This window comes from Phalacrocorax carbo, chromosome 8 (assembly GCF_963921805.1).
Source record: "Phalacrocorax carbo chromosome 8, bPhaCar2.1, whole genome shotgun sequence".
Lineage (NCBI taxonomy): Eukaryota > Metazoa > Chordata > Aves > Suliformes > Phalacrocoracidae > Phalacrocorax > Phalacrocorax carbo.
Genome location: NC_087520.1, coordinates 213,921 through 241,470, shown reverse-complemented (window position 1 = coordinate 241,470; position 27,550 = coordinate 213,921). Strand labels below are relative to the sequence as shown.

General features: G+C 42.0%; 1 protein-coding gene across 2 annotated transcripts in view; it reads left to right on the top strand.

Annotated features, from left to right (window-relative positions):
• Window positions 1–27,550, top strand: part of KDM3B (lysine demethylase 3B) — a 75,129-nt gene that overhangs the window by 20,136 nt on the left and 27,443 nt on the right. For both annotated transcript variants that reach the window (XR_010374116.1, XM_064458186.1), the window contains exons 2-14: window positions 815–982; window positions 8,192–8,305; window positions 8,762–8,867; window positions 10,433–10,557; window positions 11,994–12,062; window positions 12,989–13,567; window positions 16,045–17,290; window positions 17,677–17,878; window positions 19,236–19,450; window positions 20,296–20,448; window positions 22,960–23,067; window positions 25,884–26,011; window positions 26,659–26,938. Coding sequence is in view for 1 of the 2 variants with exons in the window: in XM_064458186.1 (XP_064314256.1) it covers window positions 815–982; window positions 8,192–8,305; window positions 8,762–8,867; window positions 10,433–10,557; window positions 11,994–12,062; window positions 12,989–13,567; window positions 16,045–17,290; window positions 17,677–17,878; window positions 19,236–19,450; window positions 20,296–20,448; window positions 22,960–23,067; window positions 25,884–26,011; window positions 26,659–26,938 (3,493 nt within the window). In the remaining variant the exon portion in view is untranslated. The remainder of the gene's footprint in view (window positions 1–814; window positions 983–8,191; window positions 8,306–8,761; window positions 8,868–10,432; window positions 10,558–11,993; window positions 12,063–12,988; window positions 13,568–16,044; window positions 17,291–17,676; window positions 17,879–19,235; window positions 19,451–20,295; window positions 20,449–22,959; window positions 23,068–25,883; window positions 26,012–26,658; window positions 26,939–27,550) is intronic.

The window sequence follows — 27,550 nt, the reverse complement described above, 5'->3', positions numbered from 1 at the left end:
TTGGAAGGTGACTGTTTTAACATGTAATACCCCTAGTTGTTAGGATGTGAAACGAGACTTGTAACCCACATTCCTGTTCTTAGCATTCTTGCCATGTAGTTTCTTATGGCTTTAACGTTCGTCCTTTGTGATGGGGGGAAAAAAAGAGGATGATATCTCAGAATAGTGATTTAAAATTGTAGTGCAGTTTATATTGTCACACTTGTAAGGAAAAGAAAAATCTAGTGAGTAGATCTTTCTGGATAATCTCATGCCATCCAAGATATTTGCATTTGGTTCCGAGGGCTTAATAGTATACAAGGCAACATAAACCTTCTCATCTAGAGTGGATTTCATAAACACAGACTTTCCTGGCTGAAGGATTTAATTATCTGAATTAAACATCGTTTAATTCACATAGTTAACCATAATGATTCAGGCTGTCTGTTGAAGTGCCAAGTAAGAGTCTAAATTCTTTAAAAAATCCCTGCATGAAAGAGGCTTACATTGGTCATCTGTTGTATTTTGAGATGAACAATTTTCACATCTTTAACTTTGTATGGGGAAATGCAGCATTCAGTGCCAGTGGTGTGTGTTTGGGGGTAAATAATTTTTCATCGCTTAGTAGTTGCTGTGAATTTGATTCCCATTTCTTTTGTAATGTTTGATGGCTATGTAGATCTGATGTTCTCAGTGTTCTCATTACAATACTTACCCTGATTTTTCTGACTAAAGCTGCTGTCTCCTTATCCATAGGGATTGTAGGAATCTACTTTTTTTCTATTTGGTGTCTGAAAAGAGCTGAAATGCCTTCTAAATTTTTTTTTTTAATCAGATCTTTGTGGAATTCGATGGCTGTAACTGGAAGCAACATGCCTGGGTGAAAGTCCATGCTGAAGAAGTTATAGTGTTGTTGCTGGAAGGATCATTGGTTTGGGCACCTCGAAATGATCCAGCTATGCTTCAGGGGACTCGAGTCTCACTGGCACAGTGGCCTGCACTGGTGAGTATTTGGCCAAAAGCTCTAATACCCTCAGAGGTTTGCATCAACGCTACTGTGAAATACAAGGCGTGAATATCATACAGGGCATCATTATGCAGGTACCAAAAATTGCTTGGGATGGATTTTTTTAAATGGTACATGGAAGAGCAGTAAACTGGGAGTGATAGTGCCTTTGGAAAGGCATGTGAGAGGCAGTATACTTCCAGTTCCTGCCGCAGAAACTGAAAGCTGTTACCTCACATAAATGAGGTGTTGTTTACCAGTGGGTCTCTGAAGAAATATGGTACATATCTGAAAATATTTTTCCATATTTTAGAACTTTGAGTGTCTTAGCCTTTTCTGAATTGTGAGAATAAGCCTCTTGGTCTTACTCTCTGGAGCTCTGTATGGTAAAGGTTGCTGCATTATTTTAGTAGATATTCCTGAAGGCACTTTGGGGAAGAGAATAGAGTGTGGGCTGTGCCTGACCTGTAAGCCATAAGTTGGGCACTCCTGATCCAAACTCAAAATTTTATTTCAGTGCTATTGTTAGCATTAGCTAACATGTCATGCAAAATTTTCTTCTGTTTCTTGAAGTGGTTGTCCTTATTGCTGTTTACATGGCGGTTACATGTCATGACACTCGAGAGCAAAGCCAGTGTGTTTTAGCTAGTATATCTGAATATACCCATTCTGCGAACATCCTGATGAGTAGCATATAGTGAAGAGCATTACTTACATCCTTCTTTCTTCTCTTAGTGGCTTCTGAGGAGGAAAGGTCATTATACGTGAGAACCCTACTGTCTAATTTTTATTACTTTGTCCTCCTTTTGTTTCTTTTCTCTTCCTGCAGTGCTTGGACTGCCTGGTATCCTACTCTCTGCTTTTTAATACTACATTTTGTGCATGGCCACCTTGAAATGTTTTTTTCTAGTCAAAGACTTTGTGCCTTGGTAGAATGTGAATTTAGTGTTTTAAATTGACACATGGGCTCAAAGCAACAGTTCAGCACTGCATCTTTCCCTGAGGGTTCCTTTATTGGAGTTGTCTTAAGGCAGAAGAAAACATGGCCTTTAGAGCAGAGATTCTGTATATAGTTTCTCCCATAGGTGGAGTTTTCCTTTCAGTGTATTTCCAACTTGTCTCCAAGAGTGAACTCCAGTTTAATTTAATCTGGGAAACTGTTTATACAGGATCGGTTTCTTCCAGATGATTCGCAGTTATCTTGCTATCTGAGTGATTTGGGGGTGCTACTGTAGTCCTCACACTGATTTTGTAATGAGTTGTGTCAGAACCTGTTAGAAGACTGTTACAAGCAAATATGGGTCCCACTAAGATCTGAGAGTGTTTCTGCTATAACTCAAGCCGTATCTGTAGACTTGCTGAAAAAATGTTTACATCCCCTGTACTCTGGACAGCCATGTGAGCACTCAAGCTTTCGCTAAGTACTAGAGTCCTATGCAAGTAACTGCATGGGTCATCCTTAGGGTTGTCAGGCCCCTGTGCTGGGAGATGGAGATGGACTTCATTCTGCATACTCAGTTGTTGAAGAGGTGGCAGTCACTGACCTGCTCCTTCACCTGGATGTTCACAAGTCCATGGCGCCAGATGGGATCCACACGAGGATACTGAGGGAGCTGGCAGAGGAGCTCGCCAAGCCACTCTCCATCATTTATCAGCAGCCCTGGTCAACCGGGGAGGTCCCAGATGACTGGAAGCTAGCGAATGTGACGCCCCTCTACAAGAAGGGTCGGAAGGAGGATCTGGGCAACTACAGGCCTGTCAGCCTGACCTTGGTGCCGGGAAAGGTCATGGAGCAGATCATCTTGAATGCCATTACGCAGCACATGCGGGACAACCAGGGGATCGGGCCCAGCCAGCATGGGTTTATGAAAGGGAGGTCCTGCCTCACTAACCTGGTCTCCTTCTATGATAAGGTGACCTGCTCAGTGGATGAGGGGAAGGCTGCGGACGTTGTCTCCTTGGACTTTAGTAAGGCCTTTGACACTGTCTCCCACAGCATTCTCCTGGAGCAGCTGGGTGCTGATGGCTTGGACAAGTGCACTCTGCGCTGGGTTAAACACTGGCTGGACCTGCTGGACTGCTGGGTCCTGCCCTTGGGTCACACCAACCCCAGGCAACGCTCCAGGCCTGGGGCAGAGGGGCTGGGAAGTGCCCGGCGGAGAAGGCCCTGGGGGTGCTGGCTGACAGCCGGCTGGGCATGAGCCAGCAGTGCCCGGGTGGCCAAGGAGGCCACCAGCCCCCGGGCTTGTGTCAGCCCTGGTGTGGCCAGCAGGAGCAGAGCAGCGATGGGGCCCCTGTGCTTGACACTGGTGAGGCCGCACCTTGAATACTGGGCTCAGGTTTGGGCCCCTCAATACAAGGACATCGAGGCACTGGAGCATGTCCAGAGAAGGGCAGCGAAGTTGGTGAAGGGTCTAGAGAACAAGTCTTATGAGGAGCGGCTGAGGGAGCTGTGATTGTTTAGTCTGGAGAAGAGGAGGCTGAGGGGAGACCTTATCGCTCTCTACAGCTATCTGAAAGGAGGTTGTAGCGAGGCGAGGGTCGGTCTCTTCTCCCTAGTAACAAGCGATAGGACGAGAGGAAATGGCCTCAAGCTGTGCCAGGGGAAGTTTAGGTTGGATATTAGGAAAAAATTCTTCACCGAAAGGGTTGTCAGGCATTGGCACAGGCTGCCCAGGGAGGTGGTGGAGTCTCCATCCCTGGAGGTATTTAAAAGATGGGTAGATGTGGTGCTTGAGGATATGGTTTAGTGGTGGACTTGGCAGTGATAGGTTAGTGGTTGGACTCGATCTTCAGGGTCTTTTCCAACCTTAATGATTCTATGATTCTATGAATACAGACTGGAGTTAGCCAAAGCACCAGAGTACATATGTGCAATGTGGACAATTCTGGGATGCCAACTACTTAGCTTTACAAAGTGGATGGCTTTTTTGCGGGTTTTGGTGTGGTTTTTTTGACATGTATCACTTATGAATGTTTATTCATCCTTCATTGTCTCTTTTGTAGTCCAGTTCACTTCTAGGAAATAGTTTTACATAAACCGAGAAAATAAAATTTTTATTCATACTGTTACATACAGGAGAATGGAGTGTGAACAACCTTGAGAGCTGTTAAGGAAAAATGTCATGAATACTTGTGTTAAAATCATGTAAGTGTGAGCGTGAGACAGGTAACACTTCTCAAAGACTCCAGTGGTTGGCAACTTCCTCCTCCATCAGCAAGTTACGTTAGAACGTTATCATTCTGATTCTCTCAGGTATTTTTAGCCATTTTTTGCCTGCAGCTTGAATATCAGTAGTACACCTGTTACGAACTTCAGTTTTGCACAAAACAGTAGCAAAAAAATCTCCCCTTTATTAATAAGCCTAAAAATTACTTAGACCTGACTTCTATATGGGAATAAGAATGCTCCTTTCAGGAGGCTGTACCCGAACTACATAGCGTGGTTTGAATCATTAACCAAAGCACTTTTTTTGGTGGGTTGGGTGTTTTTTTTTTTTTTAACCTGACCATCTGTCCTGGTTTTGGTGGGGATAGAGTTAATTTTTTTCCCTAGTAGCTGGTATAGTGCTGTGCTTTGGATTTAGCGTGAGAATGGTGTTGATAACATGCTGATGTTTTAGTTGTTGCTAAGTAGTGCTTATGCTAGTCAAGGATTTTTCGGTTTCTCATGCTCTACTGACTGAGAAAGCTGGCAATGAACAAGAAACTGGGAGCTGACCCAAACTGGCCAAAGAGATATTCCATAACATATGATGTCATGCTCAGCATATAAACTGGGGGAGTTGGCAGGGGGCTGGACTGCTGCTTAGGAACTGCCTGGGCATCGGTGGGCAAGTGGTGAGCAATTGCATTATGCATCACTTACTTTTATTATTATTTTAATTATTATTCCTTTCCTGTCCTATTAAACTGTCTTTACCTCAACTCATGATTTTTACTTTTTTTTTTTTTTTCTTCCCCCCATGATTCTCTCCCCCATCCCACTGGGTGGGGAGTGAGCGAGCAGGCTGTGTGGTGTTCAGCGGCCTCCCACATTAAACCACAAACATCCTTTTGGTGCTTTTGGGGCTTGAAGGGTTCGAGATAATGACAGATCTGACCAGAGCGTGTTAAAATTTATTATAAGCCTTCATTATATTACTTTAATAATTGCTGGTCACAATATTCATTCATTTGCTCTTGGAGCTGTTGTGCTTGTTCTCAAAGTTGTATAATGTAATACCTTGCCATATGCCCTCCTCTTGGTGCTGTTTATGACCTCTGGGAGTTGGATTGAAGTTACTGCTTTTCTGTACTGTGTAATGCTGGTTTATGATACTGTAAAATTATTATTCATGAGATTGTACTGAACACTGCTGTCATCCCCATACTTTGGGAGCCACCTCTTGGAAATTATTAGTAATTACACTTTTTAACTCTTCTCCTTGGAGAACCAGTCTATGGGGGAGACGGGGGGAGGACATGCTTTCGTCTGCTTCCTCACCTTCCCTTTCTCCTTCAGGCTAGTTACACCAGCTCCTGAGAATTCTGAATATCCTTGGGATGTCCAAACCAGCGCGATCCTATTGCTATGTCTCTTGAATATGGTTCAGGCCTTCTTCAGGGTTAAACATCTATTTAAGAATACCATCCAAATACTTACCCCCATGACGAGCAGTGCAGCTATTCCAACCCCAGCAACAGGCACTGTGGCTGAACCAGAGAACCAGTTTGTGCTGGTATCAGTAGCCCCGATACACAAGAAGAAATACACAAGAAAATTGCCTCGTTTATAAGGGATGAGGATGAACCAGGGCCATCACAAAAACAGGAGCAGGAAGAGGCAGAACCCGTAAATGAGGTGATAACCACCCGATCTATATCCCTGAGTGATATGCAAAAGGATTTCAGCCATCATCCAGGTGAGCGCATTGTCACCTGGGGATAACGGGACTAGTAGCCAGGAATTAAAGGGTAGGGAAGTCAAGCAGCTGGGATCCCTTTCTAGGGAAGGGGGCATTGACAAAGCAGTTGGAAAAGGGGCACAAGTCCTCAGCTTCTGGACGTGACTCTTGTCAGGCATGAAGGAAAGGTATGTCTTCAAGGAAGATGTTATATGTCAGCCAGGCAAGTGGACCACCATGGAGAGAGGTATCCAGTACCTGAGGGAATTGGCTGTGCTGGAGGTGATTTATGATGATGTGGACAACAAGCAGTTATCCAAAGACCCAGATGAAGTCAAGTGCACGCAACCCATGTGGCAGAAGTTTGTATGGAGCACACCATTTTCGTGTGCCAACTCACTGGCAGTAATGACCTGGAAAGACGGAGAGGGACCAACGGTGGATGAATTGGCTGGCCAACTCCAGCAATACAAAGAAAGTCTCCTCTTTTCCCTACAGGCCTGCATCACAGCTGTGGAAAGACTGTCCAAAAAACTATCCCGGGAATTCCATCAACTCAAAGAGGATATGTCCTTCTATCCACCTGTATGAACTGGTATCGCAGCCATTAGGAGTAAGCATTCTGCTACTCAAGAGAAAGAATATAGTAGATACAGGGTGGCCCACGGTGTGTGGTTTTACCTACGTGACCATGGAGAGGACATGAGGAAGTGGGATGGAAAAATATACCTCAACCCTAGAGGCCCAAGTTTGTGAGTTGCCAGGAAAAACAGTCACAAAAGGGGGTTCTCCCAGGAAAGTTGCTGCTCCAGTTTCCAGTGGGCAGTTCCCCAGACAGAGTAGAACAGCTGATCTTACTTCCAATCTTAATAAAGGGACTTTTGATTCGCATTCACAAGACAGTAACAAATACTATGACCAGGACTAGAGGGGCCCTGACTCCAGCCAGGTGGATGAAAGGGACAGCTGCTTTGCTGGACTGTGTGGATCTGATGGCCTGGCACATCAGACACACAGGAGTATGAGTGTCTAGTGAGTACCGGGTGCACAGTGCACCCTAATGCCATCAAGCTATACAGGGGCAGAACCCATCTGTATTTCTGGAGTGATGGGGGATCCCGAGGCCAGTGAGCCTAACTGGGAATGAGTGGCAAAAACACCCCATTGTGACTGCCCCAGAGGCTCCGTGCATGCTTGGCATAGACTATTTCACGAGAGGGTATTTCAAGGACCCGAAAGGGTACTGGGGGGCTTTTGGTATAGCTGCCTTGGAGATGGAGAGAATTAAACAGCTGTCCACCTTGCCTGGTCTCCCAAAGGACCCTTCTGTTGTGGGGCCACTGAAGGTCAAAGAACAACATGTGCCGATCACCACCATGACAGTGCACCGGTGGCAATATTGCATCAACCGAGACTCCCTGATTCCCATCCATGAGCTCATTGATCAACTGGAGAGCCAAGGAGTCATCAAGCAAGACCAGCTCACCCTTTAACAGTCCCATATGGCCAGTGCAGAAGTCTCATGAAGAGTGGAGGCTAACAGTAGACTATCGTGGCCTGAATGAAGTCACTCCACCATTGAGTGCTGCTGTGCCAGACATGCTAGGGCTTTGATACAGACTGGAGTCCAAGGCAGCCAAGTGGTATGCCACAACTGATATAGCTAATGCATTCTTCTCAATTCTTCTGGCAGCAGAGTGCAGGCCACAGTTTGCTTTCACTTGGTGCATCCAGTACACCTGGAATCGACTGCCCCAGGGGTGGAAATACAGCCCTGCCATTTGCCGTGGGCTGATCCAGACTGCACTGGGACAGGGTGGAGCTCCAGGACACCTGACACCATCATGTGGGGCAACACAGCAGAAGAGGTTTTTGAGAATGGGAAGAAAATAGTCCAAATCCTTCTGAAGGCTGCTTTTGCTATAAAGCAAAGTCAGGTTAAGGGACTGGCACAGGCCTACACAGGCTGTGTGGTGTTTAGCTGCATGCTGGATTAAACCACAACAGCATCAGAAGGCACTTGCCTGTGAGAAAACAAATACCGCACAAGGTGTTTTCAGTTCTGCTTTAAGTTCTAATGAAGAATTGGAGCCAATTTACTGTAATTCCTTCTTATAATATGCTACACTTGCATGAATTATTGGCTTAGACATAGTAAGTAATAATTTGCATTAAAACTCAGGCACTAGGTTGTGCAAGTTGAGATAGGAAACTTTTTCTTTTTTGTGATGCTTAAATAGCATGTGAAAACAACTATTGTTGGCCTGTATGTGTGCTCAGTCATTTTTATAACCTTTGGTTTTTTTGTTGTTCATCACAGACCTTCACTCCTCTAGTAGATAAGCTGGGTTTAGGCTCTGTGGTCCCAGTGGAGTTTCTTCTGGACAGACATTTACGTTTCCTGTCTGATGCTAGTGGATTACGTTTGTTTCAGGTATTTGAACTGTGTTCAGTTAAAATGCAAATTTAACTTTGTGCTGTGATTGTCAGACTTTTCTTTTTTTTTTTTACTGTTCCACTTCCCTATTCCTGTCTTCCTCCTTTAACTGCTCTGTCATGTATTTGCATTTGTTTCTCTGCTTTTCCAGGTGCTTACACTAACCTCCATCTGCATTCAAAAAGTCCTAGTTCCTCTCTGTACTGGGCAGTCGGAGAGCTAGCTGTCAGGCATTCTGTAGCTGATAATTGCAATGAAAGTTTTGCAACAGCTTTGCATAGCTAGTCCTTTTTTCTCTCCTGGCATGTTCAGTGATGCTTTTCTTTCTTTTACTTTTTTTATTGGTTTGTCAGTCTCTGAGAGCAGACCAAAAAGAGCTGTCCCTTAAAAAACTAATGATTCTATTACCTTAAAAGACTATACTTTCATGTTAAAACTGTATGTTGTTGGCAGATGGGAACAGAGAGTCAAAATCAGATTCTGCAGGAACAGCCTTCCCTAAGAGAATCTGTCAATGCATTGATCAGTGACCAGAAGCTTCAGGAGATATTTAGTAGAGGTGAGACTGTGGTTTTCTGTCTTAGAGCTACTTTGTTGTGGAACAGTTAGACTGTGCTGGGATTTGTAAGGAGAATAGTTAATAGTATCTGTTATGGTTTGATTTGGAAAGTCAATTTTCTGTTGTGTGGGTTTTTTTTGGTGTTTTGATGTGTTTTTTTTTTCCCCCAAGTTCTTTACAAAGATACATTATTTTGTCATGGATACAGGTAAGCAGTTGCTGAGATACAACCAGAAATACCTACTGGGAATGATGACTGAAGGTGTAGTTAAAGTAGGACGACATATTTTTGATAATGACCATGTATTTACAATTTCCCTTATTTTAAGTTTCAGTTTTCAATTTTTAAAATCTCTTGGTCTGTTCTATGGTTCTGTTCTGTGATTCTGGAAATTTAGAAGTGAAGTTACTCTGTAGTTGCTGAGCTTTAAAAAATTTATTTTGTTATGCCAAATTCAAATTTTGCCATTTTGATAATTAATACATGAATTGTTTAAGTTGAAAACATGGTGTGCCCATGGCTGCTCAGCGTAGAGTAAATACCTTAACTGTTGTCTGGATGGTGTATTAGGGTTAAGCCTGATACCAGCTTTTGTCGTTAGATGGGGATCTTCTAGTTCAAATGCTAAAATGATTTTCTACCCAGAGTTTGGGTTCATGGGCCAATTGGCCACCCTAGACATAGGCCCCTGTCTTACATTTGAAGGATGATGTAATTCTTAATGGGGATTTGGTGCCTTTTGGTTAAATAAAATGTTTTTTTGAAAAAAAAAAAAAAAAAAAAGGCTATGAGGATAATACTACTTACATGACCAAGTAGCTTCAGAATTGTCCAGTTTGAGCCTTCTTTTGAAGCACCTAGTTCAGGTTGTATCAGATACAGGCTGTTGGATCATGTGGATTTTGATGATCTGATATTAACTAAGTTTTTTTTTCTCTGGACTCTAGGGTAGGAGGAAAGCCCTGCATGCTGATGTGGAGAGTGAGGGCAGGATCAAAGGAAACCTTTCTGTAGATGATCCATTACCCATGCCCAAGAGCTAGGACTAGTTGGTTTAGAGACATCGGATACTTGTGCAGTTATATTAAATTTTCCACAGTTACAAATATGTTTCTACTCCAAACTGCATGCAGTTTATACTGGGATTTGATGCATCTGGACTGAGTCAGAATGCTATGACTGTCCTCTGGATTGATGCTTTATAATTACTGACCTGTAGGTTAGAAAATAGAAGAGTTTAGTTAGCAATGAGCCCATGTCTAGCTTGATTTTGTCAAAAGAGTGAGTTTGTTTAACCTTTCACTTTTTTACTTGTAAACTGTATGATTTTTTTCTTTACAATAGTTTTGAGTTACAGCAATGAGGGCTTATTGACTTTTTACAGGAGAATGCTTGGCTTATGCAGGATTTGCAGCAGAAGCCCTAGCATTTTTATTTCTTTCCAGCTGAAAGATGACACTTCAAGCCCCAATTATGTGCACAGAACTCTTCTTTATTGTATGGGTCTTCGTTAGTATGACTCAAAGCTTGTCTGGAAAATGTACTCAAGGTCCTTCTTTTCTAGGTCCTTACAGTGTCCAAGGCCAAAGAGTTAAGGTTTACCAACCAGAGGATGAAAATAGCTGGCTCTGTGGTGTTGTGAGCCATCAAGATCCAATAACTCGTCTTATGGAGGTGTCTGTGACTGAGGTAAAAATACAAAGCACTGCTTTGGTGTTTCTAAAATGCAGTTCCTCAATATCTATGGGAGAATGTCAGCTTTACCAAAACTTGTATTTTTGGTTCTTTGTTTCTTGCTTTAAAAGATGAGTAGTTATCCATGTTGCAATTCACAGAGCTTTTTTTTTTCCTGTTATGATGACTTTCCACAATAAATGGTGATGCACACTTCTATAAAGGAAGCTGTAAGAATTTCTTTGGAATTGAGTGCTATATGAAAGAATATTGGAAGTGGCTTTCTGGATGGGAGAGCGTGCTGATGTACGGAAACCTATCTTCCGGGTCTCTTATGTTGTGGTCTTCCTATGCCTTCTCTCAGCTTCTATATGACAGGCTGTACAAGTGGTTTGAAACAAGTGTAGCATAGAGGATGAAGTCTTAGTCTAAACAAAATTGATGTATTTTAGCTTAGGCTGTTTACTTTTGCCCTGTTCCTATCAGTAAACCTAGTAAGTGTTATAAACAGCACAGAAAGCTTGTGCACTGCTAAAGTTATCTGGTTTCTATTATACACTTCTGTGCAGTGTGACAGGTAGTTCAGTTTTACCAGCAGCCTGCTCCTAATGGCTTCCTTTTTCAGGAGCAACTGGGAACTGATCTGTGGTGCTGTGTGTAAATTACTGTAGCAGCAGCAATCGTCCTGGTTTTTTTGGTCCTGTCCCATGCCCCCCCACCCCTGTAGCCTTTTCCATGTACAGTAAAATACATGTGCAGAATGAATGCACTGAACATGCCCAGTAAGTCCTTTGTACACATACAGTAATCCTGTGTGCTGACTACTAGATCTATTGCTGTTGCACAGGAAAAAAAAGTATGCTATGTATGGTAAATAAGTACAGTACTTTGGAGAAGCACTGAAACTGTGGGGTATATGCTTTCAGCAGATACATGCCAGGAAACACCCAACTTACTGCATATCTACTATGAAATGAAAAGGTAGCCTCTGAGCACTGTTATAGAGATTGGTTATTCATTGCCTCTTTTGGGGAAAGGCTGGTGAGGATAGTTAGCATAAATTGATGTGCTTCCTTCCAGTAGTCTTCTCTACATCTGGCAGAGTGAATGTCCAGAAGGCTAGAACAATACTAATTCAAATTTGAGAGAGCTGTGTTTAATGCAATGAATGACTCTAGAGATACTCAGTAGAGTAAATATGCAAGGAAACAGCAGTAGGAATCAAATCTGGAAGTTTTTGAAATAGAGGAGGAGCAAAAGGATAGAAGGTAAACTGGAAGGCTGTAATATTACTAAGGAAGTGGGACAGAAAGAAAAGGCAAATAGGGGAGGGGCTGCAGAGTAACCCTATGTTTAAGGTCTCTTGTGTTGATACTCTATACTCTGATTTAAAAACTAACCTCCTCTTTTCTTCCTCCTACCTCCTCAATATCAATCTGCATAAAAACTAGAGTGGTGAAATAAAGTCGGTGGATCCTCGACTGATTCATGTGGTGATGGATAACACTTCTCCAAGTGAGGTACTGCAACAGTTCAGGTCTAGTATATACAGTGTGAAACTTCATGGAGATTTAGATATAAAACGTCTAAAACACGGAAGGAACTGAAAGCTGGTGCTGTGTTCATTGTGGGCTTTTGATGATGTAATTGGAAGAGGAAAATTTTCTTTACTGCTTTGAGAGATGGTCATAGCTTTCTTTAAACATTCTATTTTCTTTTCATTCAGGCCTGTTTTACTAAGGTCAGCATGGATCTTGGGGGATGTTCAATAAACATGGTGGTTGTGCTCCATTTTAAAGGGTAGTGCTCTGATAAAGGAGATCTCTGTGTACACTCCCTTTTTTTTTCTAACAGGATCACTCTGTGCTTCTTCACAGACCTTTTTAGGCATTTCTAAAAATTACTGCTTCTCTGAAGCAGGCTTGTATGCCTGTGGCATTTCATTGCTTCAGTTGAGAGGTTCCATGATTGGCGTTTGAACCTGTGTTTTTACCCTAGGCTAAACGGCAAGCTATCTCCTGTAGTTAAATATTGTAGGCCTTGGGTAGTAGACAGAAAGCGTGCCCTTCAAAAGAACTGTGGGGATTAGACTTGTAGCAAAAATCAGCATGCAGATAGCTTTCATACAGTAGCAAGAACTGTGTTGGAGTATGGCCCTGTTGCATGTTTCCCAACACTTGCCATGATGGGGTACAGCAAAGTATTTCAGCTAAAAATCTTATTGTGAAGATCCTGTTCTAGTACAAAAAAGACTAGGCTGCACTAATGCTTGTGTTCTGTGTTCACATAGTATCTTTCCTTAGATATCCCAAGATGTGATTAAAAGAAACGTTCCTTAGCTTAAGAGCAGTGTAATATAGTCTTTGTTCTAACAGAAAAAAAATGTTATTTGAACGGGCATTCCTGATTGTTCTCTTTAGTGTTTGTATGGTTTTGTCTATTATAGGGAGGGGGCCTAAAAGCAGCTAAATCGTCTAAAGGGAAAAAGAAGAAAGAAACTCTGGAGGGAAAGGATGGACGGAGGAGGAAAAACGCTTCAGATTCTGGGTGTGATCCTGCCACAAAGAAGCTAAAGGAGAGGGGTGAGGTGGATAGCAATGGTAGTGATGGAGGTGAGGCAAGCAGAGGTCCTTGGAAAGGAAGCTCCAATAGCGAAACGGGACTGGATCCAAGGGCCAAACAGTTGCCTTCATTCATTCCTCAGATTAATCGCAATATTCGCTTTGCCACTTACACCAAAGAGAATGGCCGAACACTAGTAGTCCAAGATGAGCCGGTTGGTGGTGACACACCACTGCCCTTCGCTCCATTTTCCTCTGTGGCTGGACAAGCATTACTAGTTGGATCTGGATGTAAAGAGGCAGGAAAATCTCTGGAACAAGTTGGACAAGGCACAGTGACTTCTGCAACTGCAGTTACTACAACTGCTTTGACACCGACGACTGTGAGAATCTCTGATACCAGTTTGCCAACTGTTACTGGACAGGAGAAATTGAAAACGGGCCGATCTCAAGCCCAGGGAGAGGTGAGTAGCTCATGATCCAGCACATTCAAGAAAGACGTACATATTTGCAACAGATATTTCGCAACATATTCCTGTTACAAAGTGTGTCCATGGAACTGAGAAAACTACCTTTTCTCTGATGAATCCCTCCCCTCACAAAGGAAACCCTTCTATTTCTGATCTAAAAAAAGAACTCAAAAGAAAAATAAGGTGTTTGGAGGAGGAGTTGTAAGAGAACTTCTTAGCACTCTTCCCTTTATTCAGCCTTAATTTGAGAAATGCAGCCTTAAAGTCACTTCAAGCACTGCACTTAATGTAATTAATTTTGTTTTGTCATACGGAAGATAACCTACTTAATCTTTCTTGCCTTTATATAAACAAATATGCATGAGAATGTGCACTGAGCTGAAAAATGTTCAGTTATTTTTAAGTTACTTTGGAGAGGGGGTGGAGGAGAAGCCTCAAAACCAGAAAAACAATTAGACTACTTTTAGAGGACCTTTTATAGATGCACAGCTTGTCTGTTACAGCGGTGGTATCTCCGTAGTAGAAAAATGAGCCAGTTGCATCATATACTATCTAGGGCTGAAAACGAAAATGATTAAAACATTTGAGGTGGGTAACTTTAGAATAAATTTTAATAAAGAGCTCAGTCTGGAAGTAGCTTGAAGACCTTTTAGTTGTGTCTGTCTTTTCGGGGTTGGGGGAGAAGTGGAAAAGTAGAAGGGAAACCCTGTGAAAAACAAAATAGGATGACTTTAAGTGATCAAATCAAATGAAGGCTTATAAAACAAAACAAAAATGAAACCTCACCTCAGTAAGTAGAGCAAAAATGAAGAAAGTTGTAGCCTACTGTATGAAAAAGGAGATACATTAGAGAGTCCAAGGTGATTACCAGGAGGTTAAATGGATTACTTTCATCTCTGTCTTTTGTATTAGCTAATGGAATGGGGGGAAAGGCGAGATGTTTACCTTGGGATAGAGAGTCCTAGATGGTAAGGTATAGTGGAGAATTAGAATTGTAGAAGACAGGAGTGTCACATAATTGAACAGTTATATAACAATATAATCTGCTTTCTTTTCTACCCCACCCACCTCACCCCAAAAATTCAGACTCAGGAGCAACTACAAATTGTGGAGATGAACAGCCAAAATTGTATATATCATCAATGGTATTATCATTTGGTTTAAATCACTATTAATAATCTGGCTTCAGAATTTCAGGTAGACCACTAGTCCATTTCAAACTGCGTTTTCCTTGAGGGAGGGAACCTGACGTAAATCAGTAAGAGTGTTGTAGATAGTTCACATGTGTTATTGCTTCAGATTGTCCACTTTTATCATAGTGTGATTTGGTCCCTGAGATTATGTAATAAGCTTGGTTTGCATTCATATTAATATGCTTTTTAAAACTGTTAGAACTCAGTTTGTGAAAATTACTTCAGCTCTAAAATGAAATATCTGAAAATCTAATATCTGGAAGAACTGTCATGGGGGATATTAATATGTTATTAAAGTTATTACAGCTGGAGTTTGACAATGAAGGACAAGCTAAACATTAGTTTGCAGTGACACTAATGACCAGAAAGATGTGTTGCGCAGAGGCTGTGGTTGTATTTAACATGGCCTTGGAAGAAAAGTGTATTAATCATTAATATTCCTCATGAGAAGATTTCTAAGTGGAAACTCAGAGAAAAGGAATAGAACTGATGAGTGAGTTGCAGAATATAATCAGTTACAGTAGGACTGTGCGAGTGGGAAAATCTGAATAAGTTGGGAAGAGAGCAAGTGAATATTCCGTATCACAGTTATGGGTCTAGTATAAATCTGCAAGTCAAAAAACTTCCCAGTATTTGAAGATTATAAAAATTAAGCCCTTTGTGCTTAACCTCTATTGAGTAATCCCCTGGAAGGCACCACTTCATAGGCATCTATCTACCTGTCAGCAGATGTGGCTTGCTATGAGCAGGAACAGTTTGTTCACTAACTTCTAGAGCACTTTCTTCATTTACTTAACTTTGCAAGCTAAGTTAATTGTTTCAAGGGTGCTGGTTAAGTAGGAGAAGCTTCTCAGGATGATCTTAGGGGAGGGTGAAAGATGGGAGATGATTGAAAAGCAGCTTCAATTAAGGTTCCCTTCTTGCTGATTTGAATTAAAACAATTAGCATTTTAAATAACTTGCTTTTCTGTGAATTAGTTCACCTTGTCTTGTGTCTCACTTTTGTCCTAAAGTGTGATAAGATATTAAGTGTTCACTTTCTCAATGTGTCTTTAGTATGTAATGGATATTGTTAGCTCATTAGTTTCAATAGCTGGTAAGCAGGAAAAATTAGTCTAGCAGAAGCTTTAAAGAAGTTTCTTTATTGTAAATAATTCTACTGGAAGTTTCTATTACAGGTGGATAAGTAGAATGCTAATTGTACAATTAGATGCACAAAAGTACTGCTGAATCAAATAAGAATCCTTAACAGGCTAATGCTTTTTCATTTTGTTTCAGAATTCCCGAAATTCACTTTTGGCTTCTTCTGGATTTGGAGTCTCTCTCCCAAGTGCTTCCCAGTCCTCGGTATTTGGGGGTGGAAGGAGCCAATCAAATGGAGTGGTGACTACAGAAAGCAAGCCTTCTGGATTTCCTTTTGGCTGTAGTACTGGACAAGAGGCTCAGAAAGATTCTGATCTGTCCAAGAACTTGTTTTTTCAATGCATGTCCCAAAATCTACCTTCCAGTAACTACTTCACAGTCATTTCAGAGAGCTTGACTGAAGATAACTCTAGTCGGGACTCATTCAAGCAGTGCACAGAGAGTGTGGGTGCTGGGATCTGTAAGGGTAAAATTCTTTCAGCGGACACTAAACCAGGAGCCCAGTCTGGCAGTTCTGTGGAGCGGAAGCTGCCTGTGGAATCTATGCCTACCCTTACTCCAGCCTTTTCACGAAGTCTGTTGAATGCTCGCACCCCAGATAGTCATGAAAACCTATTTTTACAGCCCCCCAAGCTATCAAGAGAGGAACCCTCAAACCCTTTCCTGGCATTTGCTGAGAAAGCAGAACTTAGTCCTTTCAGTGGCTTTGCATCTTCATCTCAGACAGGCGTTTCTGCTCCCTCTACACCTGTGGGCCATAAGGCCACTTCTGGCTGGCCAGAATCACTCACCTCTGCAGACTCATCTTTAGCTAAGAAGAAAACCTTGTTTATAACAACTGACTCCTCAAACATGATCTCCAGTACTCCTGGTTCAACAGTTGCTGCTGGTGTTCAGAGCCCTTCCACTGTAGGGAATGGCCGTTCCAGCTCACCAACCAGCAACCTGACACAGCCTATTGAGATGCCCACACTTTCCTCCAGTCCAACAGAAGAAAAACCAGCTGTTGGGCCTGGGCAGCAGGACAATCCTCTTCTGAAAACTTTTTCTAATGTGTTTGGCAGACATCCGCCTGGCTTTTTCTCTTCACAGGCAGAGTTTCCACAGGAGAACAAAGCACCTTTTGAAGCTGTGAAAAGGTTTTCTCTAGACGAGCGGAGCTTGACATCCAAACAGGACTCAGACTCCAGTACCAATAGTGACCTGTCAGATTTGAGTGACTCTGAAGACCAGTTGCAGGCCAAGGCTTGTATGAAGGGAATCCCGGACCACTTGATGGCAAAGCTAGGCCCCAATGCAGAGCGCAATGCTGAATTGCTGCTGGGGAAAGGAAAAGGGAAGCAAGCCCCAAAGGGCCGACCTCGCACCGCTCCCCTAAAAGGTGATGACTTGAACACAGGGTGTCTTGGAAGCACAAGGAGGTGGGATACTGGGATATCTCCTGTGCAATGAACTATGTGAACTAACCACAGGTGTAAACCTCATTTATGCTTAATAGGCAACACACAGGATATTTACAAGGCTAAAGCTTAATGCTTCCTTTACGTGAGTTAACATGTTCACTTTGAGAAATGTGTAAGCATATATTTGACAGGACAAAAGTGTGGTATGCTGGAGACTTGAACAATCTTACTGGTTTTGCATGGGAATGAGCGTACAGATCTCTGAAAATGCATATCCTTTTCAGGGGGGTCGGTATCATGTGGGGCCAGTATCACTTTTCTGTTGCAGTTAACTAATGGACTTTTACTTCTTTGCCTCACCCAGTTGGACAGTCTGTGCTGAAAGATATGAGTAAGGTGAGGAAGCTGAAGCAGTCAGGTGAGCCTTTTCTCCAGGATGGCTCTTGCATCAATGTAGCTCCACATCTGCACAAGTGCCGGGAGTGCCGTCTGGAGCGGTACCGCAAATTTAAGGAGCAAGAGCAGGATGACTCAACTGTGGCATGTCGCTTCTTCCATTTCCGGAGGTGCTCAAATTCTTCCTTCCTTCATATGTAGTCTATGTGCAGAGCTCGGACAGTGTCCAAGCACAAAGTAGTTCTGTTTTACTTATTTAATGTGCTTGGGTACAATAATGAAGATTTTGAGTGGTTTGCATTTCCCTGCATCACCTGACTGGAATTCCCTCGCTGGGGCGGGAAGAGCTACTGTTGGAAGATAAAGCTATATGATACTAAGTGAGCCTCCAGGTCCAGCCTGAGAAGGCTGAATTTGCTTTATTGGGTAGAATTTTCCTGTTGGATAGCAGTTTGTGTGTAATAATGGTTCTTTCCCTCTTTCATAAGGAGTTCAGAACAGAGAGAAAATTTTGGTTTGGTCCACAAGTAACTAAATGTTGCAGGCATGAGGCTAATGTTTGACTAAATTTTGCTGAGTACAGAACTGATTTTAGGAGTGGAATACTGCCTGTGTTTTATCCCTGTGTTTTGCGCACATCTTACGGTTCTCTGACCTGTCATGCTTTTCTTTGTCTTCCTTAGCACTTGCTAGAATAGGCAGTTATGCCTCTTTTTCTAAAAAGATGTTTGTTCACGTTCTTGGCATATAAAGGATGAAGTGATTTGTAGTATGTGCCACCCATCCAGTAAGGATTATAGCTGCTCCTTTTCCTGAACTTGTTAAAAATTAATCTAGCATTGAGATTAAAGACAAGATTGTTTTTGCTTGAAAATGAAGTTACGTTTAACATTGGCAGGGGACGTTCAGGGTTCTGTACCTTATGCTGTTATACCTGTTACCATACAAAGACTAGGAGAGACAACAGCTACTGATAAAACACTGTGACTCATCTTTGTGGGGAGCAGTGGCAAGAATAGTAGGCACGATAAAGATTTTTGGATGTCTTGTAATGTGAACTATTAGAACAGTTGCCAAGTGCTAGTGGCCCTATTCAGAACTGGAATACTGGTTTCCCAAAAGTTAGGAAATAACTTTCTCCTGAGTTAAAATAGAGAATGAGAACCATGCACAATTTTACAAGCAGTATTATGCTGCAGCCCAAATAAATTGAATTTTGTCAGCTCTTTCTATTAATAGTATATAGAACTGTGACATACCAAGCTGTAGTGATTTCCTGTATGTGGAATTTTGCAGCAACGCTTACTGGGACCTGGGGATTCATTGTAGTGGGTTTTGCAGCCATTGCCTTTGTGTGCCTTACTGTCTGTGTTATTTGGATTTGCATAATAATTGTACTGGCTGTAGAGTATAGCACTCTAGCTCAAGCCTTTTCTCCACTTTCTGGGTTTATGTTCTGACACAGATGGCATTGGAAGTTAAAGGTGGTTGAGCAGCTTCTCAATTACTCCATCCTGTTTTCTGCAGGCTGATATTTACACGGAAAGGTATTCTACGAGTAGAGGGTTTCTTGAATCCACAACAGAGTGACCCTGATGCCATGAGCCTATGGATTCCTTCCTCCTCCCCTGCAGAGGGGATTGATCTGGAAACTTCCAAATACATCCTGGCCAACGTTGGGGACCAGTTCTGCCAGCTTGTTATGTCAGAGAAGGAGGCAATGATGATGGTGGAGCCACATCGTAAGCTGGGCTTTTGACGTGTTTTTTGTCCATCATCTTTGTGTAATGTGTGTACAATGCAGTGGAATAGAGTTGGAAGTGTTACATAATTTTTGTTAAAATGCTTCTCCTTTTCTTCCAAAAAGAAGGCTACATTCACTTCTTTGGGGTGTGTGTAATTGTGGGACCAGCATTTGGGATTTTTCTTTTGGATCATTGCAACATTGCTACCAAGGAAGCTAACAGTAATTCTCCCAGACATCATTAAATTATTTTTTTCAATAAATAAATGCAGAAATCAACTGACACATGCTCCTAAGAAAATAGAAGTTAAGTCCAGAACACTTATCGTACTGAGCAGCTATGCTTTAATGAGCAGCTTGCCTTACACATTCCTATCCTGTTATGCTCCAGGGACATCACATAAAAGCTCAGGGTATTCTAGGGAGGGACCAGCACCTGTGTTCAGTCTGCAAGGACTCAGCTGAGCACCTAGTTGACAGTATAAGTTCATGTTATTTGTTCATAAAACCAGCAGAAGTTTTATAATCTTGCTGGAAGTTCTATAAGTGCTCCTTGAAATTATGTTACTACAGAACTCTTAAGTTGCTCCGTTTGCTTGTACTGTGTGCATTTTGGGACTTGACCTTAGCTGCTCTTAGAAATGGGGATTTTAATAGTGTCACAAGACTAGCAACTCAAAGAATGTGTCTCTGGATGTAAAAAGTATGTGTTTCTATACTCTGCCCTCAAATCATGTTTCTGTGAATTATTTCTTTTTTTAACGTTACTGTGATATTCTCAAATTAGGTGGGAGAAATGCAAAATGTCAAAGCAATTATTCCTAATGTTCCTTCTCTTTATAGAGAAAGTGGCATGGAAGCGAGCAGTACGTGGCGTGAGGGAAATGTGTGATGTATGTGAGACAACACTCTTCAATATTCATTGGGTTTGTCGCAAGTGTGGTTTTGGTGTCTGTTTGGACTGTTACCGGCTGAGGAAGAATCGTCCACGTAGTGGTGAGTACTGGGTTTTTTACCCCGCACTGTAATCTTTGAACTGGCTGGCTTTCAGTGGGGATAGCTTCTGGGAAGTTGCTGAAGGTTTTGTGGGAGAGTTAGTGAGTATCAGCCTGGGAGGCTGGAGGTTTGGAATTTTGGCACTACTGTCTTACATGCTGCTGGTCCATTCTTCATTTCCTTAGATACCTGTCTTTTATCTATTTGGTTAGAATTTGTTTATTAAAATTATAACATCAGCAGGCATAGGCCATGTACTGAAACAGACTACTATATAGTTCCAGCTTTTCCTTGGAGAGTATAAAAGAAAAATTAAGTAACATCCTAACAGTTCAGAACTATCACAAGATGAACTAGTAAGCAGACGTTGCAGAGAACTCTTTTCTGTAACAAGGAGTTAGACTGGAAAGTTTTCTTCTGTGTTTGATTCCTGGACACACTAGGGTTTGTAATTCAGGAAAGTTCAGTAAGTTCAATTTCTAACAAATAGAGGCACACTGTGTTTACAAAAGTGAATACCTGGTTGCTTTTCTGTGTATTTTACTGTATTGAGACTGCTTTGGTAGTGTGGATGCTCACAATGGACGATCTTAAGGGTAAGGCTATTACTGACGGTTGCATTGGCATACAGAGGAGATGTAGAAAATACTGGATGTGAGTGTGAGTACCACTGTTTGTTTATTCATGATAAAGGTGCCAGAGAACAGCGAATGCATTATAAAAGTAATGCATTTTTTAAAATAGATAAAAGTAATCTTTTTTTATACCACTGTTGCGGCTTAACCCCAGTAGGCAGCTAAGCACCATGCAGCTACTTGCTCACTCCCTTACGGCACTGGGACTGGGGAAGAGTAAAAGCAAGAGAGCTTGTGGGTCTAGATAAAAGTTCCTTAATAAGCAAAGGAGAAATAGAGAAAAATAAAACAGAACAAAGCAAGTGGTGCAAAGGCAATTACTCACCACCTCCCACAGGTTGACCTGTGCCCAGCAGTTTACCAAGCAAAAGATGTCTGGCTCCCTTAAACCCCCTCCTCTCTGTTTTTATTGCTGAGTGTGACATTGTATGGCATGGAACATCCCTTTGCTTAGTTTGGGTCATCTACCTGGTGGTGTTCCATCCTAAGCTCTTGTGCACCCCCAATCTCTACTCACTGGAGGAGGGTAGAGTGAGAAACAGAAGACCTAGACATTGTGCAAACACTGTTCAGCAACAGCTAAAACATTACCGTGTTATCAGCATTGTTTTGGTCACAAGTCTAAAACACAGCACCACACAAGCTGCTATGAATAAAATCAAGTCCATTCGAGCCAGACCCAGTATAATAATGAAGGCCATGAAATTCCTGCCAGAATACACCAGAAGACAACATAACAATCTTTATGATGTGGTTAACCAGGGTACAGTGGAAATAGTTGAAACTAGGTAGAATAGGGTTTATTGTGTCTGGCACTATACATGTTTGGAAGAAGCATTTAGGACTTAATGTGTCACTGACAGAATGTGGTATAAAGATGTCCATGATTCAAGGGCAATAGTCTCTTAACCCCTTTTCTTCTCACATCAGGGAAATAAATATGATAACCTTACCTGTGGCGGGTTAAAATGAAGAGATGTCCAGGGCGTATGAGAAGTTTTTACTCACTGGTGTACGGAGCGGGGTCAGCATTGAAAAGATGGATATTTTACAACATCAAATGATAGTGTGGGGGGTGGTGGTGTGTGTATGTGTGTGTATATATTATTGCTTATCAGTGATGTCTTCCTGAAAACAGTACTTTAATTATGGATTATTAATCAAGTCTGAAGTTTTGGAATGGACCAAAACGTAGAACCAAGGCATTACTTAAATACAATTACTTTTCTCAAGAGACTTCTGAAGTCCTATGCTGTAGAAACAACCTGTGCAGATGCCAGGTCTAAAGGACACTGAAATGAAGTTATATTGGATCCTTCTCATGTTCTACCCCACTCACCCTTTCCCCACTTCCATTTTTAAAGGAAGAGAATGGCATGCAGTTTATTAAGAGTTAGAAATTTGTCAGACTATTTTTCAAATTATTACTTTGCTACTTGTTAGCTTCTTAAGTAGATATACTGACAGGAGAACTTGGTTTCCTCTTCGTGGAACTGATCTGCAGGTACTTTTTGTTGAAAAATCTTGGTAAATGATGACAAGAAAAGATAAAATTATTCTGTAACTTAGGAAAGCATAACAAGAACGAGGGTATGATATTAAAAAACTAAGGCTAGAAGCCACAATTTTCAGGTGATTGACAATAACAAGCTACTAGGGATGAAAGGAATATTACTGTGGTAGTTTTACAGCAACTTCTTTGCCTCTTCAGATTGTATCTAATGGTCTGTATTTATAGCTTATTTCGGAGATCACCAGGTTAATCTCCTGCACTATAAAGAATCTAAAGAAACAACATTGATGTAGAAACATTCTGTATTGTAAAATTTTAGTAACTTTAGTACAAAATTTTACTTTTTTTGTGTGTTTATTCCAGAGACAGAGGAGATTGGTGATGAGGAAGTCTTCTCATGGCTGAAGTGTGCAAAGGGTCAGTCTCATGAACCAGAGAATCTTATGCCAACGCAGATCATTCCTGGTACAGGTAATGATTTAAGCCTAAAAGGAAGAATTCAAACTTTTTTCTCAATCCTGAGCAAGTAAGTGGAAAACATACTAAGATGGTTGATATTCTGGCTGTTACCTTTTCTAGCATGGATTCAGAGGAGACTTTCACTTGCTACAGCAGAAGGGTTATAGGGAAGGTAACCCAAGTAAGAGTAAGCTGTGGGTTTGAAGTGAACATGCTTCTGAAACTAGCTGTGCCGCCTTATGCTCAGCTGTTTTTAGTTGTATCAGTAAATTTGGTTAACTTGCAAGAAATACCTTTTCCTTTTGTTGCAGGGAGGGGAAAGTAAATGGTCAGTGCTGACCATTTATTTGACTGTTTACATAGCTGGTCCTAAAAAATCATAGAATCAAAGAATGGGTGGAAAGGACCTTTAAAGATCCACTAGTCCAAACACCCCTCCCCCACCCCCCCCACCCCCCAATATGCAGGGACATCTTTCACTAGACCAGGTTGCTCAAAGCCTTATCCCACCTGACCTTCCAACACTTGCAGGGTTGGGGCATCCACAACTTCTCTGGGCAACCTGTTCCAGTGTCTCACCAGCCTCATTGTAAAAAAAAATATTTCTTTTGTCCAATCTAAACCTACCCTCTCAGTTTAGAACCGTTGCTCCTTGTCCTGTCATTACAGGCCCTGGTAAAAGGTCTCTCTGTCTTTCTCACAATCCCCCTTTATATATAGAAAGGCCACAATAAGGTCTCCCTGGAGCCTTCTCTTCTCCTGGCTGAACAAGCCCAACTGCCTCAGCCTTTCTTCATAGGAGAGGTGTTCCAGCCCTCTCACCATTTTCATGACCCTCCTCTGGACCCTCTCCATCAGGGCCATGCCTGTCTTGTGCTGGGCACCCCAGGGCTGGATGCAGGACTCCAGGTGGGGTGGGGTAGGGTAGAGGGGGAGAATCACCTCCCTTGACCTGCTGACCACGCTTCTGTTTATGTAGCCCAGGATATGGTACGGCTTTCTGGGCTGCAAGTGCACATTACTGGCTCGTATCTAAATTTTCACCTACCAGTGTCCCCAGGTCCTTTTCCGCTGGGCTGCTCTCAATGCCTTCATCCCTCCGTCTGTATTGATCTTAGGGATTGTCCCAACCCAGGTGTGGGACCTGGTTTGTTGAACTTTGAGGTTGGCTTTTCTGATCCCATTCCTACACATCCAGGCAGCATCCCTATATTCTTCCCAGGGTACACGTTCCTGGTTCCACTGCCTATGCATTTTCTTTTTACATTTTAGTTTGACCAGGAGGTCCTTAATGACCCATGCCGCTCTGCTGCCTTCCTTGCTTGAGGTTTTGTTTTTTTTACACATGGGCATTGAGAGCTCTTGCACTCTTCTGAAAAATATTCTTAAAGAGTAGCAAGCTCTGTTCTGCTCCTTTGTCCCTGAGGGCAGTTTTCCAGGGGGTCCCATACACTAATTCATTAAGCAACTGAAAGTTTGATCTCCTAAAATTCAGCATCCGGACTCTAACTCTTCACCTGGCCCATATCCCTCAAGACTGTGAATTCTACCAGGGCATGTTCACTGCAGCCCAGGCTGCCACCAGTCTTGACATCTCTAATTAGCTCTTCCATTTTGGTGAGCAACAGGACCAATAACACTTCTCCTCTGCTCAGGCTGTCTTCTGGATTAAGAAATTATCCTTAACACACTGCAAAAGTCTCCTTGACTGCTTACAGCTTGCTGTGCTGCTTTTCCAGCAGGTGTCAAGGTGATGTAATTTCCCCATCAGAATCAGAGCCTGTGAGCATGATGGTTCCTGTAGTGGAAGTAAGAACACTTTGTCAATAGGCTCTCCTTGGTCAGGCAGTAAACACCAACAGAGAGGTTTCCTTTGTTGTCTTGGCCCCTAAATTTTACCCATAAGTGCTCAGCCTGTTCATCACTGTTTTTCAAAGACAGCTCTGTGTAGTCAATCCATTCTGTTACTCACCCCCCACCCCACCATGCTCCAGCTGTGCGATTTGTCCTGTCATGTTTCAGTGATACTGATTAGGTCATAGCTTTCTAATTTGCAACAGTGACTTCCACCTCCTCCTGCTTGTTACCCATGCTGCATGCATTGATATATAGAGGCACTTCAGCTGGGCTATCAACCTTGTCACCTCTTGAGAGGAACATGCCCAAATGCCTTTGAGGCGCCTCAACAGGCATTTCCCTGTTGGTTCCTAATACGTCAGCATCCCCTGGCTCTTCTCTGTTGCTCAAATCTCTGTCCCCTTCCCCCACTAAATCTAGTTTAAAGCTGTCCATGGAAGTCTGGCCAACTTGTTGGCAAAGACTCTCTTGCCCTGCTTGGGCAGGTGAATCTCATCAGCTCCCAAGAAACCTGGCTTCTCAAAGATTCATGATCATAAAAGCCAAAATTTTGAGTATGGCAGTGGCCACACAGCCAGGGATTCAGCTGTTCAATTCATCACCTCCTTGCTCTTGCTGGGAGGATCAAGGAGAGCACCACCTGTGCTCCAGATCCTTTTAACATTGCTCCATTGCTGGTTTTAAGTTGCCTCATTGCAGTGTCATTGGACAGTACATGGAACAGTAGGAGCAAATGATAACCTGTATGATTTGCCAGGTTTGACAGCCTCTGTGACATCATGAAGCTAGTATTAGCACAATTCTCCACACTACTCAGAGACAAGTGTCTTGTTATGGCTTGTGATCTTGAGGATACTTAGCAGTAACACCAAAAAAAACCAAAACCCACCCCTCTGAATATATATTATAGTTAAGGCCTTGTTTTTAGATTTCATTGTATGTGCTATTAAAGATTTTAACTTTATTTCCAGCGCTTTACAATATTGGAGACATGGTTCATGCAGCACGAGGCAAATGGGGTATTAAAGCCAATTGTCCATGTATTAACCGGCAGAATAAATCGGTGTTGAGACCGGCTGTCACTAATGGAATATCACAGGTATGTAATTTGAGGCTGAAATTACCTTGTTTGACATTACATTTTTAAGATCTATTAAAATGTTAGATCCTTTAGACTAATCTGTTGTAAAACACAAACTTTTTCTCCATGTGTATTCTGAGTGTTTTAGCTGAATAAAAATCACCTGGGATGTTTTTCAGGGATGTGTGCTGCAACTGTTATTTACCAAGTGACTATTTGGGCTAATACTCTTACATAGAAGTTGGGCAGGAAGCCATTTGTATTGATGCTGGATCTTAAACAGCAATGAGTAGCTTGCAACGTGTGTGTTTATTTTATTATGATTCCTGAATGTTACGCTGAATCTAGACTAGTTCTGTTACTGTTGACACAAAAAATCCTCCTGTTTTGGAAAAAAAGAGAGAAAGAAAAAAAAAGGCGTGCCTGGGCTTGTGTTAAAAGTTGACATGGAAAGAATTCACACCGCAATTCAAGTTCTGTTATACACAGAGAAGCTCCTGTACTCTGCTGCTACATAAACATAAAGGAACTCCACTGTGCGCTTAAAGCAAATGAACAAACAAAACCAACAAATACAATCTAATGCACTGGATAACTAAAATGTCTCTGAAGTTGAAGTCTTCCTTTCGTTCAACATTTAGCAGTTGTTTATATTTTTGTTTTAGCTTCCAACGGTAAATCCTAGTGCATCAGTCTCTGGAAACGAGAGCACCTTTTCCACTGGAGCAGGGACAACAGGAGTGGGGCAACTAGAAATGGACACTGTTCCAAAATCTGAAGCAACTGATAGTAGGATAGAAGAATCTGCAAAAACAGAGACATTACCAACCAGTAACACTGGTGAAATAAAGACTAACAGACCACTTTGTCCAGAAACAGCACCATCGTCAGCCTTACACTGGCTTGCAGATTTAGCAACGCAAAAAGCAAAAGAAGAAACAAAAGGTAAGCAGAAGACATGCCCTCTGGGGTTGGAATTAAAAGATAAATGATAACGTACTGCTTGGTTGCTATTCTTTGTGAAAGTCCCTAGCCCTAAATAGAAAAGAACGTGGTAATTTTTCTTCATTTGCCTCTTAGAACCAGTTTTCTTTTACAGGCTTAGGAATATGCAAAGCTGAAGGATGATATGGTTGAAGATGAAAATACTGTCTTGTCACTCCCAGTTTATTTCCGTGCTAGTTCTTGTATTTATTTTCCAAGTAATAAGCATCTGGCATCCTGATGTAAAGTGATAGTAATTAATTTCAGATGCAGCTCCATCACTCTATAACTATTGAAGTAAATAAAGCTGTTTTGTGTGCTATGTGCTATTTCCAAAGAATTGAGAGAATAGAGCCTACTTGGAGGGTCAGATGAAAACTTATAACTTCTTTAATACTCAACAGTTGGAGTGTGATTCTCAATGTGAAATAACTGTTTGCAGAATACACCTCCCATTTGTCAGAGGCAGCATGAATAACACAGGATTTATTCCTGTTCGTATGTCTAGCAGGAGCTACTTTATATGTCAACGTTAAATGTTTATGACACTCTCACTAGTTTTGCAGGGCTTAG